The 18917-nt window shown below is 36.0% G+C and overlaps 1 protein-coding gene across 10 annotated transcripts in view; it reads left to right on the top strand.

Annotated features, from left to right (window-relative positions):
- Positions 1-18917, top strand: part of Ppip5k2 (diphosphoinositol pentakisphosphate kinase 2) — a 64728-nt gene that overhangs the window by 1307 nt on the left and 44504 nt on the right. For all 10 annotated transcript variants that reach the window (XM_038340567.2, XM_038340572.2, XM_038340566.2 and 7 more), the window contains exons 2-11: positions 6128-6520; positions 8435-8630; positions 9045-9135; positions 10057-10142; positions 10826-10980; positions 12968-13069; positions 14799-14960; positions 15910-16031; positions 17406-17507; positions 18467-18553. In XM_038340567.2, coding sequence (XP_038196495.1) covers positions 6407-6520; positions 8435-8630; positions 9045-9135; positions 10057-10142; positions 10826-10980; positions 12968-13069; positions 14799-14960; positions 15910-16031; positions 17406-17507; positions 18467-18553 — 1217 coding nt within the window. In that variant the 5' untranslated portion in view covers positions 6128-6406. The remainder of the gene's footprint in view (positions 1-6127; positions 6521-8434; positions 8631-9044; positions 9136-10056; positions 10143-10825; positions 10981-12967; positions 13070-14798; positions 14961-15909; positions 16032-17405; positions 17508-18466; positions 18554-18917) is intronic.

The following is an 18917-nucleotide window of genomic DNA, read 5'->3' as shown; positions in this document are numbered from 1 at the left end:
GAGAGAGAGAGAGAGAGAGAGAGAGAGAGAGAGAGAGAGAGAGAGAGAAAAGACAGTCATGGTCTCTGTGCATCTTCTGTGTGTGATGTAGAATTAAATTTTTCACAACTTCAAATAGTCTTTCTTGCAGTATAGGCTATTTAAAAAAAAAGTCCTAAAACTGATGAATAGAAGGGTCATTGTTGTGCAATCAAAGCTTGCTATTTTTTTTAAGTTTTAAATCAATGTGATTTGTAGAGTGAGGGTATTAAATTGAACATTATGAAAGTATTATGAGGGTAATAAATTGAGCAATTAAAAGAATATGGTATCTAATGCTAGACATATGCACGGTTTGTGTGGTCTTTCTGAAAATTTGAAATGTTTGATAATTTAAAAAATAAACAAAACTTGAGCTCTCATAGAAACAGGTCATTGGGAAGAGGTATTTATGGAACATGAAGGATAGGGAAAGGTTCAGCTATATGTTTGGGGTTGGTAGGTGCATGAGAATAGCCTGGAAATCATTCTTTGAAGTCTTCCAATTGTTTATTTCAAGGAGACTAGGAACTTCCTCTAAAATAGCCATGAATTCCAGACCAAAGAGCTGACTCAGCAGAAAGGTAAATTCCAGGCAAAACAGCTGACGCAGCAAAAAGATGTATATTCCTTTTGAAAGGGAGGGGACTCGGTGCCAAAGTTGTATGGAACTTGGTTTGTAGAATTAAAAATCTATTCTAGCTTACTTTTCCTAGCCCAAAGAAGCCAACATTTAACACTTTTTGTGTAGTGTCTTCCTCGTGGCTTGAATTTAGCTCTCCTTTATAGCAATGTTTCCTCTGGAAAATGTTTTGGGGATCTCAGGAAAACTGGTTATGTATTTGTGTTCTGGTTGAACAACTGTTATTGGAGCTCCAGTTTCCTTTGGTTTTTTGTTTTTATTTTTTGTTTGCTTGTTTATTTGTTTTGGTTTTTGGAGTGGAAATTTGCTCTTTTGTGGTGTACGTTATTGGAACCTATGGGAATGATAGCTTGAAAGATTTTTGTAAGGGATCTCTAACTGCTGTGCAATACTGGTGACTCATCCAGGGTGTTATTTGAAAGGATGTAGCCAGTACCCGTGAACGTATGAGAGCGAGAACTCTCATCCAGGCCAGTAGGGAGTCTAGTCTGGAGCAGTGCAGTAAGACTGGAGTGCTGTAACAAGGTCACCAAAGCAGCAGCAGCAGGACAGGAACCCAGCCGGCATCCTTTGCCAGAGGTATATCCTAACTTTGGCTGTTTATATGTACTTCTGTTTTTGATTTTGTTTTGTTCGGTCAGTTAAAATAAAGTCAAAAACTCCTTATTCATAGCCGTAGTTAGCCAATTATAGAAACAGCTGCTGTTTATTGAATCCCTAACGTGGGCTAATTGTCCTGGCACCTGCATTCTCATGTAATTTTCAAAGCTGATATGAGATGTATAACTTCATTTCTTCAGGAGGCTAGAGCTGGGTAAGGCACAGCAGAGCCAATTTCAAGGGGGGAAAGTTGAGTTCGTTTGTTGGGGTGGAACATTTCTAGAGTGAGACTCCCAGCAATGTCAGCATCACCTTGGAGTTTTGGGAAGGCAGGATACTGATCTCAACCTTAAACATTCCTGTTTAATATCTGAGTCCACTCAGTGTTACCGATGGATGTTAAAGTTTCCTAGTTGCCGCTTGGTGTGTGTTGGAACTAGTAAATGGAACACATTTTAAATTTGTAAGCCAGTGTTAAGTCATTTTCATTTTTAGCACTCATCTCAAATCTAACTGCTTATCTGCTCATTAAAATACAAATTTGCTACTTAAGAATTCCTGCTTGAAACTTTTGTGATAGGCCAATAATATGTTTATTATTATGATAATAATAATATCATAATAATTTATTTGGGGATATCATAACAGTTTAGTTGGGGATCATTGTTACAAAAGGGATCTTAAAACTAAAGAAAGATTCAATTTTGATATTTGAATAATCGATAGATCTTTCAGACTAGGTAGGCCATTACTACCACATTGGAATTCATGAATAAAGATTGATCACATTGGTGAGTGTTATGTGCTGATATGACCACAGTCAATGTAAGTTGTAGATTTCAAGTAAAATAATCATTGAGAGTGCTCTAGATCTCCTCAAATTCTTATTAACTTTCATTCTCTGAGAGACTGTATTCCACCTGAGAGGAAAATTCCGTATTCCATATTTTCTCAGTACTTAGTAAACATTTGTAGTAATTTAATAAAGAAATATGAATTATCTTTTTTGCTTGTATTAATGACCATTAGGATATTTATTGATTTTGTGATCACTGGTTGATTAATTTAGTTTAAATTATTGGAATACTTGGGTCTCATCTCTATACTTCAAATATTTATAAAAGGAGGAAAATATCCATAATAAAAGACAATTGTGAGAATGTTCATTCACAGCGCAGTAACTGATCCCTAACATTTTTTCACACTTAGACATACATTGACAATGGGTGTCTTTGCTGTGCCATAGGGAAAACCGAACTTAATGCTGCTCACAGTAGGACTCACAGCCATCTGAATGGCTCAGACAAGTTTAGAACATGCCCAGTTTTGCATTCATGGTTGAGTACCATGTTAGGAAGCTCCTGCATTAAAAAACTAAGTCTTTAGCATCTAAAAATGTTTTGTAGTTTCATTCCCTTGAGGTTTGTATTTTGTAGAGCTGTATGCAGCTGAGGTAGTTAAATAAGACTGTAGGTGACCAACCAAGGTCAAAGGTATGATAAAGGGAAAAAAATCTTGGATATTGGTTAAGTTTTGTGGAGGATTATTTATGTTGAGATAAGCCAAGCACCATGAGGACAGAGATTCTATTTTGTCAGTTTCATATCATTTTTATTATAACCTGATTTTCTGTAATAATAAACAGTGCACAGTCATGGAAATGGTGAACATGTATGCTGCTTCCTGTATGCGTCTATTTTACTCTCTTCTCCATTTGTATGGGGAAGCGGCTAGTACATGACTAAACTTGCCTGCTTATTGGAACTGCTTGGGAAACCTTAAAATGTACCCAAGTCCTACCCAAACCTTCTCGCAGACAAGGCTGGCCTTGAACTCACAAAGATCCGCTGGCCTCTGCCTCCCCAGTACTGGGATTAAAGGCGTGTGCCACCACTGCCCAGCTCTACCCAAACGTTCTAAGTGATATGGAGTCTGTCCAGAATTTCAGGTACAAGTACCTTTAATGTGTGTATGTATATTCAACCCTTACATGGGCTATGACAGGTAGAGCTTACTTATAAAAGAAGGAGGACCCAAGAGATCAAATACAATTATAAAGGACAAGAGTCCAACCAAGGGGTTTTGAATCCTAAATTCATGCGTTTAAACATTGATTGCTTCAGTTTTTTAATAATATCTCTCATATATTAAAATAGGATTACAGAAAAATAAATGGGAGCATTACCCAACCTTATATTCTATTGAGGGCTACTTGTTTGGCCCACCATTATGACAAGGCTCTTTCCTGCCTAACCTGCTTCTTCTGCACCTGCTTTCTCAAGTGCAGTTCAGGAAATGATTTTTACCCCTCAGTCCTCTGAATGCTCTTAACAGTGGTTTCTCCATATTTCCTTCGCTTCCCTGTTCTACTCTAATCTCACTGACTGGTTGTTGAACACGGGAAATACACCAAGCACACTTCTGTTTCAATATTTCATGTTTCTTCCCAGCATGATCTCAGCATATCCCGCTGGCTGGGATCAGATGTTATAGGAGAGGATGTTCTAGCACGCGCTTGGTTGTTGACACATCCCTGTGTCTCTGCAGGGAATGTATAAGTTTGGCTGTGGTATAAGCTTACTGTTGTTCGGAGGACATGCACTCTCGTCCTCCCGGCAGCACTAAAAAGACCCAGCTGGATTCCATAAGTGGTGTGCGTGCTGTAGGTGGGGGAATCACTTACTAATTCATATTATCTGGGGGAGAAAAGATGATACACACCTTCTCACCTTATCCTCAGGATGATTTCTGCTTCCAATGTGCATTATTCATTGAAAAGACTAGTAGGAAATATAAGTCAGTATTTTTTTTTTGAGATTTGCATGTGTATTTTATGTGTTTGGGTGTTTGTCTGCATGTATGTCTGCACACCAGAAGAGGGCATCGGACCCCATGAGACTACAGTTGTGATATGCCAGGTAGGTGTTTGGAATTGAGCTCGGACCTCTGGAAGAATACACTATGGAGCCATCTCTCCAACCCCATAAATCAGTAATTTTACAACCAAAAATAGCAATCATATTTCTGTCACTGGTCATTGGATTCCTGACTGAGTTATTCAGAATTTTACATTTATGTGTTCTCATTTCACAAAGAATATTTAAATTAAAAACAGCAAAAAACAACACTACCTCTAAAATGAGATGATTCTTGTGTCATTTCTGTTACAGTACTTAAACCAGAGGTACGGTTGTTTCTGTTTAAGAAATGTGTCTATTAGAAGTGAATAGTGTTTATTTAATAAATATGTTCAGTTCAACAAATAACCAGCAGTTATTTTATATTAGTAAGAAACTTAATTTATAGCAGTTCCTATAAAAATGTTGGTTTATTAAGTATTCAATATGTGCGAAACACTATTCTACCCCAGTCTTCACAGTTACAGGCTGTTGGTATACTCTCATGTGTACACACACACACACACACACACACACACAGAGAGAGAGAGAGAGAGGGGGGGGGGAAGGGAGGAGAGAGGGAGAGAGAGAGAGAGAGAGAGAGAGAGAGAGAGAGAGAGAGAGAGAGAGAGACTGATGCACACACGCGCACACATACAGAGAGGGGGAGGGAGAGAGGGAGGGAGAGGGATAGAGGGAGAGAAACTGAGATTGAGAAACGCTAGCATAAGTTGTTAGTTGTTTAGTAACAGATTGGTATAATTGACTCCAAGCACATACCCTTTCTGTTACTAAAATATTTAGAGATGTTTAAGTGGAAACAAGATAAAAAGCACACAGAGCTCCCAAGGATGTATGCCATTTAGTAACAACAAAGCTGAGACGAAATTATCTACAGCTGGGAAGCTATAGAAGCTTGTGAGATTTTTCCTTATTGTGAAACACCTTGTACTATTAAATCATACATAAAAATAAATCAGAAGCTTTCTTAATAAATAATTTTTTCTTTGTTCAGTTTAGTCCCAAATGATTTTAACAATTTTATAAATTGTAACAATTTTATAAAGTCAAGACTTTGTAAAAGTAATCTGTAATATTTCATAGAAAGCCATTAGTTAAACTGGAATCAGACTTCTAGAAATAAGAATTTTGGAATGTACTTACTTTGTAAATCTATTTAGTATATTGATCAATGTTTTTTAAATATGTGGTTAACCAGGGTTTTTTATATCAGTAGTCATCAAGTGAAATATTTGATATACAATTCCATCTTGACAGATAACTAATGTTAATATCACCAGTGTTCAGATACACATAAACAACTTTGTAAAGGATAGTTTGAAGTAATATCATTAACATATGGTAGTTAATTGGTGGATTTTTATGGAGGGATTTTCTTGGGAGTTTCACTGAATCATATGTAGTTTCTTGACAAATACATTATATTAGGAGTCTATCAATTGTGCTAGATTTGCTTAATAGCTTGAAACTAGCAGCTTGAGAACTGTTGGCTGAAGTCTTGTTTGCTACTAATTATTGCAGAATAGTTATGTTTACTACAAAACTGAACCTTTACAGTTGATTTGTTGCCATCTCCGATTGATGCTTAATTTTCAGTTAGTATCAAGCGTATATTACATGTTTTCTGTCATTGTCTACCTTTTTCAGATATTTCTAGATTGAGGATTCAACTTTTAACAAAATTTTGTATTATAGTTTGCATTATATTCTCATTTGTCAGGTACTTTTTAGATTTGAATCGAGTGTAATCTTTGTTTTATTGTGACATCTTATCCACTTCTAATGCATTCTACTAGAATTTAATCTTCATTACTTAATTTTATGGCGGAAAATATATTTTCGTTTTGGTGGCCTTTGTCAAGTTATTGGTTCTGGTATCTTTTAAAATTATTTTTTTATGTGTTTCTAAGAGGTACTGTTCAAATTAATTGTTTGCATTGCATTTTAGGTAAAAGGACTGCTGTTTCAACTCGGGAAAGCAGCAGCCTCATTGTCTTTGTATTTAAACTGTAGCAGCAATTTGGAGATCAACAATGAGGCCATGATATCTGAGAACAAAGGAGCACTTGCCAACCGAATGTCAGCACATTTCACGTGATGGTATAAAACACTGCAGCAGACCTGGGTGTCAGCTAGCACAGCGAGAATGTTTTCTTCCGAAACTATTTACTTGAACAAGTTTTAACACAGATTCTTGAATTTTATGTATATCAAATGAAATAGAAAAATGAGTGAAGCCCCCAGATTCTTTGTTGGGCCTGAAGATGCAGAAATAAACCCTGGAAATTATCGTCGTTTCTTCCACCATGCAGATGAAGATGAGGAAGAGGACGATGAGTCTGTGAGTCGTTGCTTTTGTGATAATCAGCACAGCACAGAACTTTAAGTATAGTTCATGTAAATGAATGCTGTGGTTTTAAATTAAGACTGCCTTTCAACGTGCAAATTTGTTAAAATGTTTTCAATTGAAAAAGTATAAGTGATATTGGACAGACAGGCAATTAAAAAGTGTAGTAAGTATATCTAGAGATAAGATCCTGAAGTAGTTTAATGACAGTCCAGTGCTATAAGATACCAAGAAAGGCCTTAACTAAGTTTGTGACGTTCACCAAGACTGTCTCCCAGGCCTGATTGTGTGTGTGAGGTCATGGCCATGCTGCACCTTAGAAGCTTAGAAGCGGAGCGCCTCTGTTGCATTCATGCCCCCCCCCCTCCTTGTTATGCTAGTCTAGTGCGTTTCTTATCTGTCCTTGTTCTGGATCGCAGGCAGACATTGTTTTATTTTGGGAACTGATTTAAAATTCAGACATGAAATGTGTTGATTTTCTTAAATTTCAAGTTAAAAATAGAATCTTTTTTTTTTAAAGAAAAACCTGTCACACTTGGTAAAAGCAGTAAGATTAGACGCAAACACTTCCTTAGTCTTTGTGGCAGAAGAGCGGTGGTTTTCAGAGAGCTCACCAGGAGGCACACTCTTACTGACTTGTATTGCCTCCCATTTCTGTTCATTGATAGTCTGCCGAAGCAACTGGGGGCTGAACCTTCTGAAACCATGAAATAAAGAAATCGTCCCTTAAAATGTTTTTGTCACTTACTGTATCAGAGCAGTGAGAAATAACTGGCAGCTGTGACCTGTGGAATCTCCTTTAGGAAGATTATAATGAACCAGTTTGAAATTTTTGATAAGGTTAAAATGAATAGGGAAGCCTTAAGGCAGACGATGAGGGAAAGCAGAGATAGCAGACCCCAAAGCAGTTGTTGTTGATAATCTGATTGGTTTATAATCAAATCCAATACTCATTTGAATTCCAATTTTCATGTTAGAAGAAGCAATGTAGAATTATTTTTTTCTAGATGTAAAATTTTTATTGCAACATTAAGGAGAAAGTTTATTGAACTACCTTTGAGCAGTTTTGTGTAGTGTTATGAGATACATAAAGTCATGGAGAGAGAAGCGGTATCTATCTATCTATATCTATCTATCTGTCTGTCTGTCTGTCTGTCTGTCTGTCTGTCTGTCTGTCTGTCTGTCTAATAGACCACTAAGTCCCTGAATGCAAACAAGATGCAGAGATAAGAATCAGGACTGAATAATAAGGAATTGTGTTAGCATGTGAGGTACTCAGTATGTTTATGATGTGCATATTCAAGTTTGAACATTGGTTTGGTTAAAAAAAAAAGTACAAAGAATAACAAAACCATTAAGTAGGAATGCCAAGTCTGAATATTGGAGGGAGTGTCAAAGGTCATTGACATCTTCTCTTTTAGCAGTGAACCATTCTTTTAAGTTCAGAAAGCTATCTATCACCAGCTAATGTCCCACAGCTCCGTCTACAAGAAAACTTAATACTGTGTAGCTCTGTAGTTAGAAATGCATTTGATTTTAGGTAGCCACATTCTTTATCTGACTCTTATTGGACCTTTTAATTGGAGTAAATAGATTTTCAATCTCATTTGCTTTCTTCTGCCTGAAGATAAATAAATGCTAGAAAGAGTTGAAAAAGGTATGTTTATTCGTATTTTAAAGTTAATGGAAGCAGTAGCAAGTGTTTTATTTTTAAAAGTTTTTTCAGATCTTTTGAAAAATTTGTTTTAATTGTAAAGTGTTGTAACTGATAGGATTTTAATGTCTTCAGTGGTGAATATGTCAGTTTTATTGACTCCTATGGCTCATCTACTTCTGAGAGGAAATTAAGAGTGATGTTTTAAAATGCTTATTAAGTCATCTCATTATTTTGTTTTGTTTCTGTTTTAGCCACCAGAAAGGCAGATTGTGGTTGGAATATGTTCCATGGCAAAGAAATCCAAATCCAAACCCATGAAGGAAATTTTGGAACGGATCTCTTTATTTAAATACATCACAGTAGTAGTTTTTGAAGAGGAAGTTATTTTGAATGAACCCGTGGAAAACTGGCCATTATGTGACTGTCTTATTTCTTTCCATTCTAAAGGTATTAAATGGTGGATGGGGGCTTTCATCCTCTCTGATTGTAAAAGTGATAAATATTAGTTGTAGAGTATTGGTTAAAACAGAATGAAGCAAACTCACAGATAAGGGAAGTTAGCATTTTGATAGACTACTTTCTAATCCTTTTCTTCTCTGTGTGTTTTATAAAAATTTCTGTCATAGTTATATGTAACTTTACATTTAACTTTTCTTAGATTTTTATCAACTTTTCCCAGTTCACATTTTTTTGTGTCGTGTATTGTGTAAGTGTATAACATACTTATTTTATGTTTTATAAAAGGCAGTTATATACATAATGACATTTTTTAGGGGAGGTGGCACAATTCAGGTTGATAAATTTATAGATGCAAGCTTTTCTTGAAATTGTAAAGAATATGATAATAATATGTGTTCTTAGGATTTCCACTGGACAAAGCAGTTGCCTATGCAAAACTCAGGAATCCATTTGTAATCAATGACTTGAATATGCAGTATCTCATACAAGATAGGTGAGTGGTAAAGTTCACTAAATTAAGGGAAACAGAAATCAACACTTAGTAATTAGTGTATGCTGCACAGCATCGGATGTTTTCATATGCGTCCTTAAAGTAATACGTAGAAATAGATAATCATTAGCAAACTTACAGATGAGGAACCCTGACAATTGAGGAAATCAGTTCACTTACACAAAGTCATGGGTAGTCTACCAAGTAGTGGGACTGGGAATTGGATCACATCTGCTTGATTTCTAAAGCCTAGTAAACCCATTAAGACTACAGTGTCCTGTCATGTGACTGATGATGACATTGGAAGTCATTCATTGTAACTAATGATTTCCATGGTAAAGTGTACCCACTATAAAAGTTCCTTACTATGTATCTTAGCATTCATTGAGCGTAGTCTTCTAGTTGAAATGATAAAAGCCTATATATTTGTCTGCTTCATTTAACTGGTGTTTTGTTTTGGTAGCTACATATAATTCTATTTTTCATTATCATTCTATTTTCTTCTGTGTTAATATCATGAAATTACTTATATAACGTACATGGAAATACATATAAACTAATTTTGTATGATGGTAGAATTACCTTTCTCCTAGTGTACTGTAGCATTTCTTATAGCATTAGAAAAGAAGATTTTATGTAATTAGGCTATATTCAGTTCTTGTGATATAGTAGTCTTACTTGACTTTCTCTTCATGCATGTACATTCTTCTTTTAAAGTGTAGTCTTTTGATATGCTACCAAAGTTATTTTATATGCATTTTGGTGATTTTTGTTAGGAACACTGATATTGACATATTTAGAAAAACAGAAGGTTGATTTTTTTTTACCTCTTATGGTAGCAAAGAGTAATACTTTACTTGTGTGCAAAGATAATGTATTGTGAAATCGAGATCCAAACAATAAGGATGTTTTCTGTTTCTTTAGGAGAGACGTTTATAGCATTCTTCAAGCTGAAGGCATTTTACTTCCTCGGTATGCAATTCTGAACCGTGATCCAAATAACCCGAAAGGTCAGAGAACTTTTGGTTCTTGACTTACTTTTTCCCATTTCCTTACAATAAGTAGAATAGTAGCCTACTTGTTTTTCCTTAGAGAATTAAACAAATGAATACTGTATCTGATTAACATGTGACATTGTGGGCTGTCATGGAGGTGTTCGCCTGTAGCACTGTATCTGATTAACATGTCACATTGTGGCTGTTGTGGCAGAACTCACATATAATACCAGGACTCAGAACACTGAAGAAGGTTGATAGGGAACTCAAGATCATAGTCAGCACCTATTCAGTTCTGGGCTTTATACTGTTAGACTACATCATAGAAAACAAAACCAAACGAGACACCATGAGCTAACTGGCTAACTCGTAGTATATGATTTCCTACATATAATGGTATGCATATGATTTGAGGGCTGACCATTTGGCACTGGATAATCTTTCCCCAACGTTCTGAGGGCTGAACCCAGGCCTTGTATATAATAGTCAGGCTGTCATGTTGCTCCTCCTGCTGCTGCTGCTGCTGCTGCTGCTGCTGCTGCTGCACTGCCTTCCTCGCTCCAGTGATTGTGTCTACTGAGGCCTAGCATAGTTTTACTAGAAGCTTGAAAAGTAAATTTTATGTTTGCTCTTGTAAGGACGTTCTCTAAGTGATATAACAATCCCTGGCCGTCCTTGCTGTTATGTCTCGTTTACAGAATGCAGTCTGATTGAAGGAGAAGATCATGTAGAAGTCAATGGGGAAGTTTTCCAAAAGCCGTTTGTAGAAAAGCCTGTTAGTGCAGAAGACCACAATGTTTACATTTATTATCCAACATCTGCCGGTGGGGGAAGTCAAAGGCTCTTCAGAAAGGTAAGCCTTTGGAACTTTTGTGGGAATAATCTTCTTTCTTCTACATACTTTGTTAAAAGTCATTAAGCTCTTAATAAACTAAGGTGAAATATTGCACTGTCATCTACAGAAAAATTCATAAACTGAGATAATGTTGTTAGAAAGTGTCCCTGTGATAAAATGCCGCAAGGAAAAGCAGCCTACAGAAGGAAGGGAGAGTTTATGTGAACTTGTGGCTCCAGAGAGATAAGAGGCTGCTGTGCCAGGGGAAGCCTAACTGTAAGCTGCAGGCATGGTAGCAGCAGGAGCAGAGAGCCAAGAGCTCCGTCTTCAACAGCAAGCGTGAAGTAGAGAGCGCTAACTGGAAATGGCATGAGCTTTTTCCTCTCAGAGCTCACCCCCAGGGAGGCCCGTCCACCTGCAAGGCTGCAGCACTTAATCCACAAACAGTGACAGCAGTGGGCAGCAAGTGTCCAAACACCCGAGTCTGTGGGGGCATTTCCCATCCAACCACAGCAGACAATGTAGTTACATAATGTGAACAGTATTCCTGCCTGCAGAATACCAAGTTACCTGATGTTTTCTCAATCTCTCACTTGCATTTCTATGACACTAGAAATTGAATGAAGATAACCCTTTGTTGGAGAAATAATATGGAAAAAATGCTATTTTTATACAAAAAGTAATATATGTAATTTTTACACATATAAGTGTATGCTTGCTTGTTCCCATATTAAAATAAATGCAAATCAGTTCTGAAGTATAATGATATGTTACCTTTTGGGATAAGAAAGGTTTTCTTTTAAATAGGGTAGCTGGGAAATAAGCCTAATCCAAAATGTGTTAGCAGGAATGCAGTCTCTTAGTAATATAATTTAGAAATAAATGCATCAAAATTAAAGATATACTCATAAATAGTCATGGATTTGTATGTTAAGTTTACGGTGTGGGGCTAGAAAGATGGCACAGTATGAGCACTTGCTGTTCTTGCAGAGGACCCAGGTAGGTTCACGGCACTCCTGTGGCAGCTCACAACCATCTGCAACTCCAGTTCGAGGGGATTCAATGCTACTTCTAGTCTCTGTAAGCGCCACATACATTTTATGCACATATATTCATGCAGGCAAAACACTAGTACATATACAGTAAAAATAAATCTTGGGCAGAGTATAAGATGCCATCTAAATACATATCCATTATAATGGCAAATATTGAAGAATAAAAATAGCAAGTATAGACAAGACTAAGAAATTTAGACCAACTAGAACTTTCTTATATATTGTCTGTGAGACTCAGATAATGTAGTTTTACAAGGTTTTGACAGTGTCTGTGTAAGTACAGATATAAATGAGCATGAACCTTTTAAGAGTTTCTTAGAAACATATCTCTATATGTGGCATGGTTGCATTTTAAGCATGTTAAAGCAGCAGTGCTGTATTATGCAAGAAGCTTGGCAAATATCCTAGACATATGTGTATAACATGAAGTGTTGTTTACATAGTAGATACTCTGTAGCAAAAAATGGACTAAATTCTCTCCCCGTACCTGTCTCTCTTTTGCTCTCTCTCTTTCTCTCTCCCCCCTTTCCCCCCTTCTCTCTCTCGTGTGCGTCTGGCACATCTGTGTGGAAGGGAGGCCAGAAGAGCACATCACATTCCCTGGAACTGGAGTTATAGGTGGTTGTTAGCAGCCTGATGTGATTGCTGGGAGCTTGGATGCTCTGGAAGAGCAACCAGTACTCAAACACTGAGGTTTTCTATTCACCCCCAGAGACATAATTTGTTCATTATATTTTATGCACTTTATGTTATATTTAAGTGAGAAAAATACACCAGAGAACATATACTACCAAATATATAATAAGTATTGTTAAATCTTCATAAATTAAAGTTATTTAATAATTAAGAATATCTACAATACGTGGTTCATAAAGGTTACATTTTAGATATATCATAAAAATGAGGATAGTACTTTGACTCTTATGTTAATGGACATCTTTTCTCTCTAGATTGGCAGCAGAAGCAGTGTATATTCTCCAGAAAGCAACGTGCGAAAAACGGGGTCATATATATATGAAGAGTTTATGCCTACAGATGGTACTGATGTTAAGGTAGGATTCCTTAGATTCTAATTTTTTACTTATGACAAGGCTGATTAAGGCATGGTGGGTTAAAGTGCAGATGCTCCTTGATTAATATTGAGTCCTGTCCTGATAAACTTGGTGTAACTTTAAAACACTTTGTTAGCTACGTATGGTAGTGTATCCTACAATCCCAGCACTCAGATTTGAGGCAAAGAAGACCCTGAATTTGAGGTAAACCTTAGCTCCATATCCAGTTCCAATGCTAGAAGATTTAATAGTGAGAATCTTTTCTCAAAAAAAAAAAAGGAAGAAAAAAATGGCTGTAAGTTGAAAATGCATTTAATAAATCTAATCTCGCAATTTTCGTAGCTTAACTGCATGGTGCACTGCACGCAGAACATTTTTACAGAACATTTGCACAGCTGGCAAAAGCTGCATTTAATTGCTGCTGTCCAGCATCATGAGAGAGTGTGATACTATGTTGTCACCGAACCAAAAGGAAATCAAAATTCAAAGGAAATTTCAGCTGGAAGTAAATCACTGTTGTGTCATCCTCTGTCAGATTGGAAGTCCCCACGTTCAATACCATAAAGCCACATAAGTCATAGAGACCATGTAAGTTTCAACTTACAGTTTGAGCTCACCAGTATTTTAGAGATGGTAACTCTTTAGCTTCTACTTCTTTTTCCTTAATGTTACCCTTATTGATACTAGTGATGGAACCCAGGCCTTTATGTGAGGTAGGCAAGCATTCTAACCCTGAACTCTCATTGGTCCAGACTTCCTATTCTGTTTTGTACGGTGGACATCACGGATAGTTGGAAGCCCAAGAACTCTGTTTTAAAGAATAGCATTCTTAAGTGCTCAAAACATGAAGTATTGCAAAGACAAAAGATTTTAGTGAAACTCATGAAAGTGTTTGGGTAAAGCTGGAAATACACGATTCTTTCCCAGGCTTATGAGTCATACCGTATCAGGCTGAGCATTCTAGTAGCTACCAGCTTCCACGCACTGATCGATGCAGATCCATGCCAGGGATGGGCGCTCTGACAGCTGTACTGCGATATAAAAACGCCATTGTCCATGGTAACCAGGGAAGCTTGCCTCTTCCCAGCCAGCCTTTCTCTGACTAGGCTGTTCTCTCTAAACTTACAAATCTGGACTTGGCTTTAAGTTCACATTGACCACAGGATAAAAATCCCTGTTCGAAAGACTGCCATATGAACTGTTGCCTAACCTTTCTTTTGACAAACGGCATTTCTTAATTGCTGAGGCATCTCTGCGGCCCCCAACAAATGTTGTTTCTTACAGTACATACTACAGTCAAATTCCCTTCCCATCCCAGAATACTTTGCGCTGGTTTTTTCCTCTGCCCTTTTTATTTATTACTTCTGTAGAAGACGCCTTTCCTTTGTCTACATTTAGATCAATTCCCCCCTTTAGCAATACCTTGTAATCTATTTTCTATTCCCATTTAAGAATTATTATATCTTTCTGTAATTAGACATAGACAGTTTTACCATCATAATGTTCACTTTAATAGTTTAGCACAGAGAATAAAGTCTCATGCTGTGTAAGTAATTATATATAACCCTTTCTAATGTATTGAAAATCCTGGCATATAAAATAGAAAAGTGTGTCTTTTAATAGTGGGAGTCTGAGCTATTTTAAACAGGTATTTTTTCTTTGAATTTATTATTTTCTGGTTATATATTTAACCAGCGATATCTGTTACATATATTTATATTTTTGGAAGGTTTATACTGTGGGTCCAGACTATGCTCACGCTGAAGCCCGGAAATCTCCAGCTCTCGATGGCAAGGTAGAACGAGACAGTGAAGGGAAGGAGGTCAGGTACCCCGTCATCCTCAATGCACGGGAGAAGCTGATTGCGTGGAAAGTATGCCTTGCTTTCAAGGTAAGATGCTATGCAAATTATACAGACCCTTGCATTCTAAGTTTATTCTGAACATTATTGGGCAAGAGAAAAAGTAAGCTAAGGAAGTAATTGTATATGTGAGCTCATGTGTGTATACAGGCATTTCTGTGGGTCTGACATCATTTTCCTGTATGTGTTCTTTCCTTATTATAGAAAAGTAATAAATCTTATTCATTTAGTCAAAAATTAAAGTTATAGAATAACACCACTAACTAGTAATGGTAGTTAGTACCTGACATATTTTTTCAGTAGGTGATAAGTGCTTTTTACTTTCATAAAATTGATTAAAATACTATTTGAATAAAATCTATCTTCATTGTTTTATCATTAGCTCTCAATCCTTTGACCTAATACATAGTAAAACATCTTATGAGAACAATATAAATACCCTTTAAAGAAACCGTTTTGCTTTTGTTTGACTTTCCCCCTTCTACTATTAATTTTTTTATTCTAATTACTAGTATATAGTAAAAATTAATGAAAGTAGTATGACCTATTTTTAATAAAGGATACATTTTGTCTTTTTAAAGAAGGTCTATCCCAGATTCTTAACATAAGCTTATTATATTACTGGTTATTAATAAAAAGAACTACTTATAGGTAGTTATTTGACATCTTTTGTGTGAAGAATGTTAGTCTCTAAATAAGCTAAAATCTGGTCTTAGAAACTGTTTTATTGTAGTAGAAATCCAAAGATTAATATTAGCCTATGTCTTTATGGTAAGGGAATAATCCCATGGAATACATAATGTGTGTTCAGAGTATTCAAGGTTATGATTATTTGTAACCTTGGTTTCTTTTTTGTATAACAAAACTTTATATGATATATTGTTAGGTACTTTAAAATATATAATGTTCTTAAAGGACTAGAATACTGAATCATAATAGTTCCAGTGAATCCTTGACATTTCTAACTTGTTTTAAATAGCAAACAGTTTGTGGCTTTGATTTGTTACGTGCTAATGGACAATCCTACGTCTGTGATGTCAATGGCTTCAGCTTTGTGAAGAATTCCATGAAGTACTATGACGATTGTGCAAAAATTCTTGGGTAAGCATTTACCTTTCTTCTGTTCATGTTTGTGTATCTGGTAAGCCATGGAAGTTTTTAGATCACTAGAGTAATATGCAGTATTCAGAAGATACCCCCAAACTATGCCAGATCCTGGGTTGTGCTTTAGGTTGTGGATAATATGCTGCTAACAATTTTACATCATACTTTGATAGAACATGGTATTAATAGATACAGCATTTCTTCATTTTTCCTACGTAATTGTATTTGAAATGTTTCTTTTACCTACTTAATGTTATAAAATAACATTCATGAAATAAAATACCCCAGTAATACAGAAAAAAATTGAAATTTAGGCTTCTTTTTCATGACTTCTTTATACATTTGCATTACTTGCTGTTCTAATAAGATACTCAAATAAATGGAAAAGAAAATATTATGCGTAGAAATACCATTTTTATATGTCATTTCAAAGAGACGTCAAAAGCAGTGTGTCATGCTAAATTCTAGTATGAACACATGCTAACTTAGAAAAGAACAATAAATTATGTGTATGTAGGAGAGTGAGAGAAGAGAAAACAGAAGAAAAAGAAGGAAGAAAGAGGGAGAGAGTTTATACTGTGCATATATGGCTGTATTCATCAGAGTGCTTGCTTGTGTGTGCTTGTGCTTGTGGTGGCCAAAGAGCAAAGGTGTCATTCTCAGTACTGTCTACTCTGTCTGCTTTTCTTGAGATAGGGTGTCTCAGTCTCTCTCTGGCATGGCACTCTCCTATGAGCTAGGGTTATTAGTTCTGGGCATCTGTGTGTCTCTGCCTTTCCAACACTGGGATTACAGAAGTACACTACCATGCTCGACCTTTCTTCTTTTTTTATTGACCTGTATGGTTCAAACTCAAGTTCTCATACTTGGAAGGTAAGCACATTACCAACTGAGAAATCTCTCAGCCCCTCAAATCAGTTATTAAAACATCTTTCCAACATAGTAGTGACTTGTTAGAAATTACATTTACAATAAGTTTGTCAGATATGTAAAGGAGTGGAGAAATACTCTATTCATAGGGCTCTTGGTTCCATGCTCAGTACATCACACACATAAAGAAAAAAATTTAATAGGTGTTTAACAGGCAGTTAATAAATGAAAAAATAGTTCTATTTACAAATATAATTAAAACAACCCTCATCTTCAACTACATAAGTTAATCACAAATACATAGTGCTTCATTAGCCTGTCCAATTTAGAGATGCCTATCTTAGGTTTTGTGATCAGGATTTGGTTTGGGGAAATTTTTTATGTAATATAACCATTAGGTAGTTTGACTTTAATCTTTATGTTTCTCCATCATGGCATAATTAAATTCTAATTCTGTTTTAGAAATAACTAATTTTTAATAATATTCTCTTGGTCTTAAAGCAACATTGTAATGAGGGAGCTTGCACCGCAGTTTCACATCCCCTGGTCAATACCCTTAGAGGCTGAAGATATTCCCATCGTGCCAACCACATCTGGAACTATGTAAGTTTCAACTATGTATTTTTCATTCAGAAATTCCTTGGGTTTTCCACATTAGTCTGTCTTATTACAGTAAAAAGTAAATTTCTGAATGATTATTAGATTACTATGTGCATTTTCATATGACTTGGTTTGAAGAAGATGGGGGAAGAGGTGAGATTTTCCAAGGGTATACTCAGCTAAACCTCACAAGGTTACATTAACATCCTGAGACAAGATAGAGCAATTAGAGAGCCACTTAAAACCTGGATCCGTGCCTGGGTGCCACTAGGTGCTTACTCAGGTTTATAGGATCATACAGCTTTGTTTTTGTCTTGGTATATGTCTTTGGGTAAATGAATCAGATGATACAGTGTTTGATAGCCTTTGCTAGGGGAAAATCACTCGGTTTAATGTCAAGTGATGTGATTGAATGCTTCATTGTCACAAAGTTAGAGAATCATATTAACATGTTAAATATTCTGAAAAGTTCTAATTGGGAGGAAAATTGTATTTGATTATGTTTTGAGGCACTACTTTCAAATTTATTCAACATAGAATATTTTTTGACTATTAATATCTTTCAGGGATGTGTTCAGTGGTTCTCACTTTGAGAACTGAAATGATAACTCTTCACTCTGGCATATCACTAAACACTAAGTTAAATTTTAAATAATTTTTTTCTTAGATGACAAGATATCCTAAATATATAAATACAGCAGTCAGCATATGAGTTGATTTTCCTTTGATTTAACGGAGTCTCTGCTGATAAGTCAGTGCTACAGGTCAGCTATTGGCTACCACTCAGGCTAGAATCCTTTGACTTTATTCCTCACTATCTGTAAAGAAGGAGAAATACTGTGTATCTGAATACCTCCTCTCTGGCTTCTTCATTTCCTGTATAACCTGTTTTTTCAAAATTAAGACAAAAGAAACCCTTAATGTCAGAGAGATGAGGACATAGGTATTTTTTGTCATTTTAGGATGGAACTTCGATGTGTCATAGCTGTCATACGACATGGAGATCGAACACCAAAACAGAAGATGAAAATGGAAGTGAGGCATCAAAAGTATGTCTTAAGAGAGATAACTTACTATTCATGTGTAATTTCGGATTTCTGTTGATGTGAAGCTGTTTTGATTGATGCATCAGACAGAACATTTCTGCCTCCTACTTTTTGATTATGAAAATATTTAAACCTCTGAATGCATACAAACCCATTTAAAGTAATTGTGTGTGTTAGCACCTACAATTTATTGTGGGTGTATCTATAACTAGTCAGTCTAACCTGCCTTTCATTTGTCATCATAAATACTATTTACTCTTAGTTTGTTATTTTCTTGCTTTGTACTATGAGAAACATCAACATCTCAGCATTCTAAAACCAAGTGTCCATTCTCTTTGTTCACTGTTTGGTTTGAAGATTATAAAAT

The sequence above is a fragment of the Arvicola amphibius genome, chromosome 8 (assembly GCF_903992535.2).
Source record: "Arvicola amphibius chromosome 8, mArvAmp1.2, whole genome shotgun sequence".
Taxonomy (NCBI): Eukaryota; Metazoa; Chordata; class Mammalia; order Rodentia; family Cricetidae; genus Arvicola; species Arvicola amphibius.
Note: the sequence above shows the minus strand (reverse complement) of the source record. Positions and strands in the feature narration are given on the sequence as shown.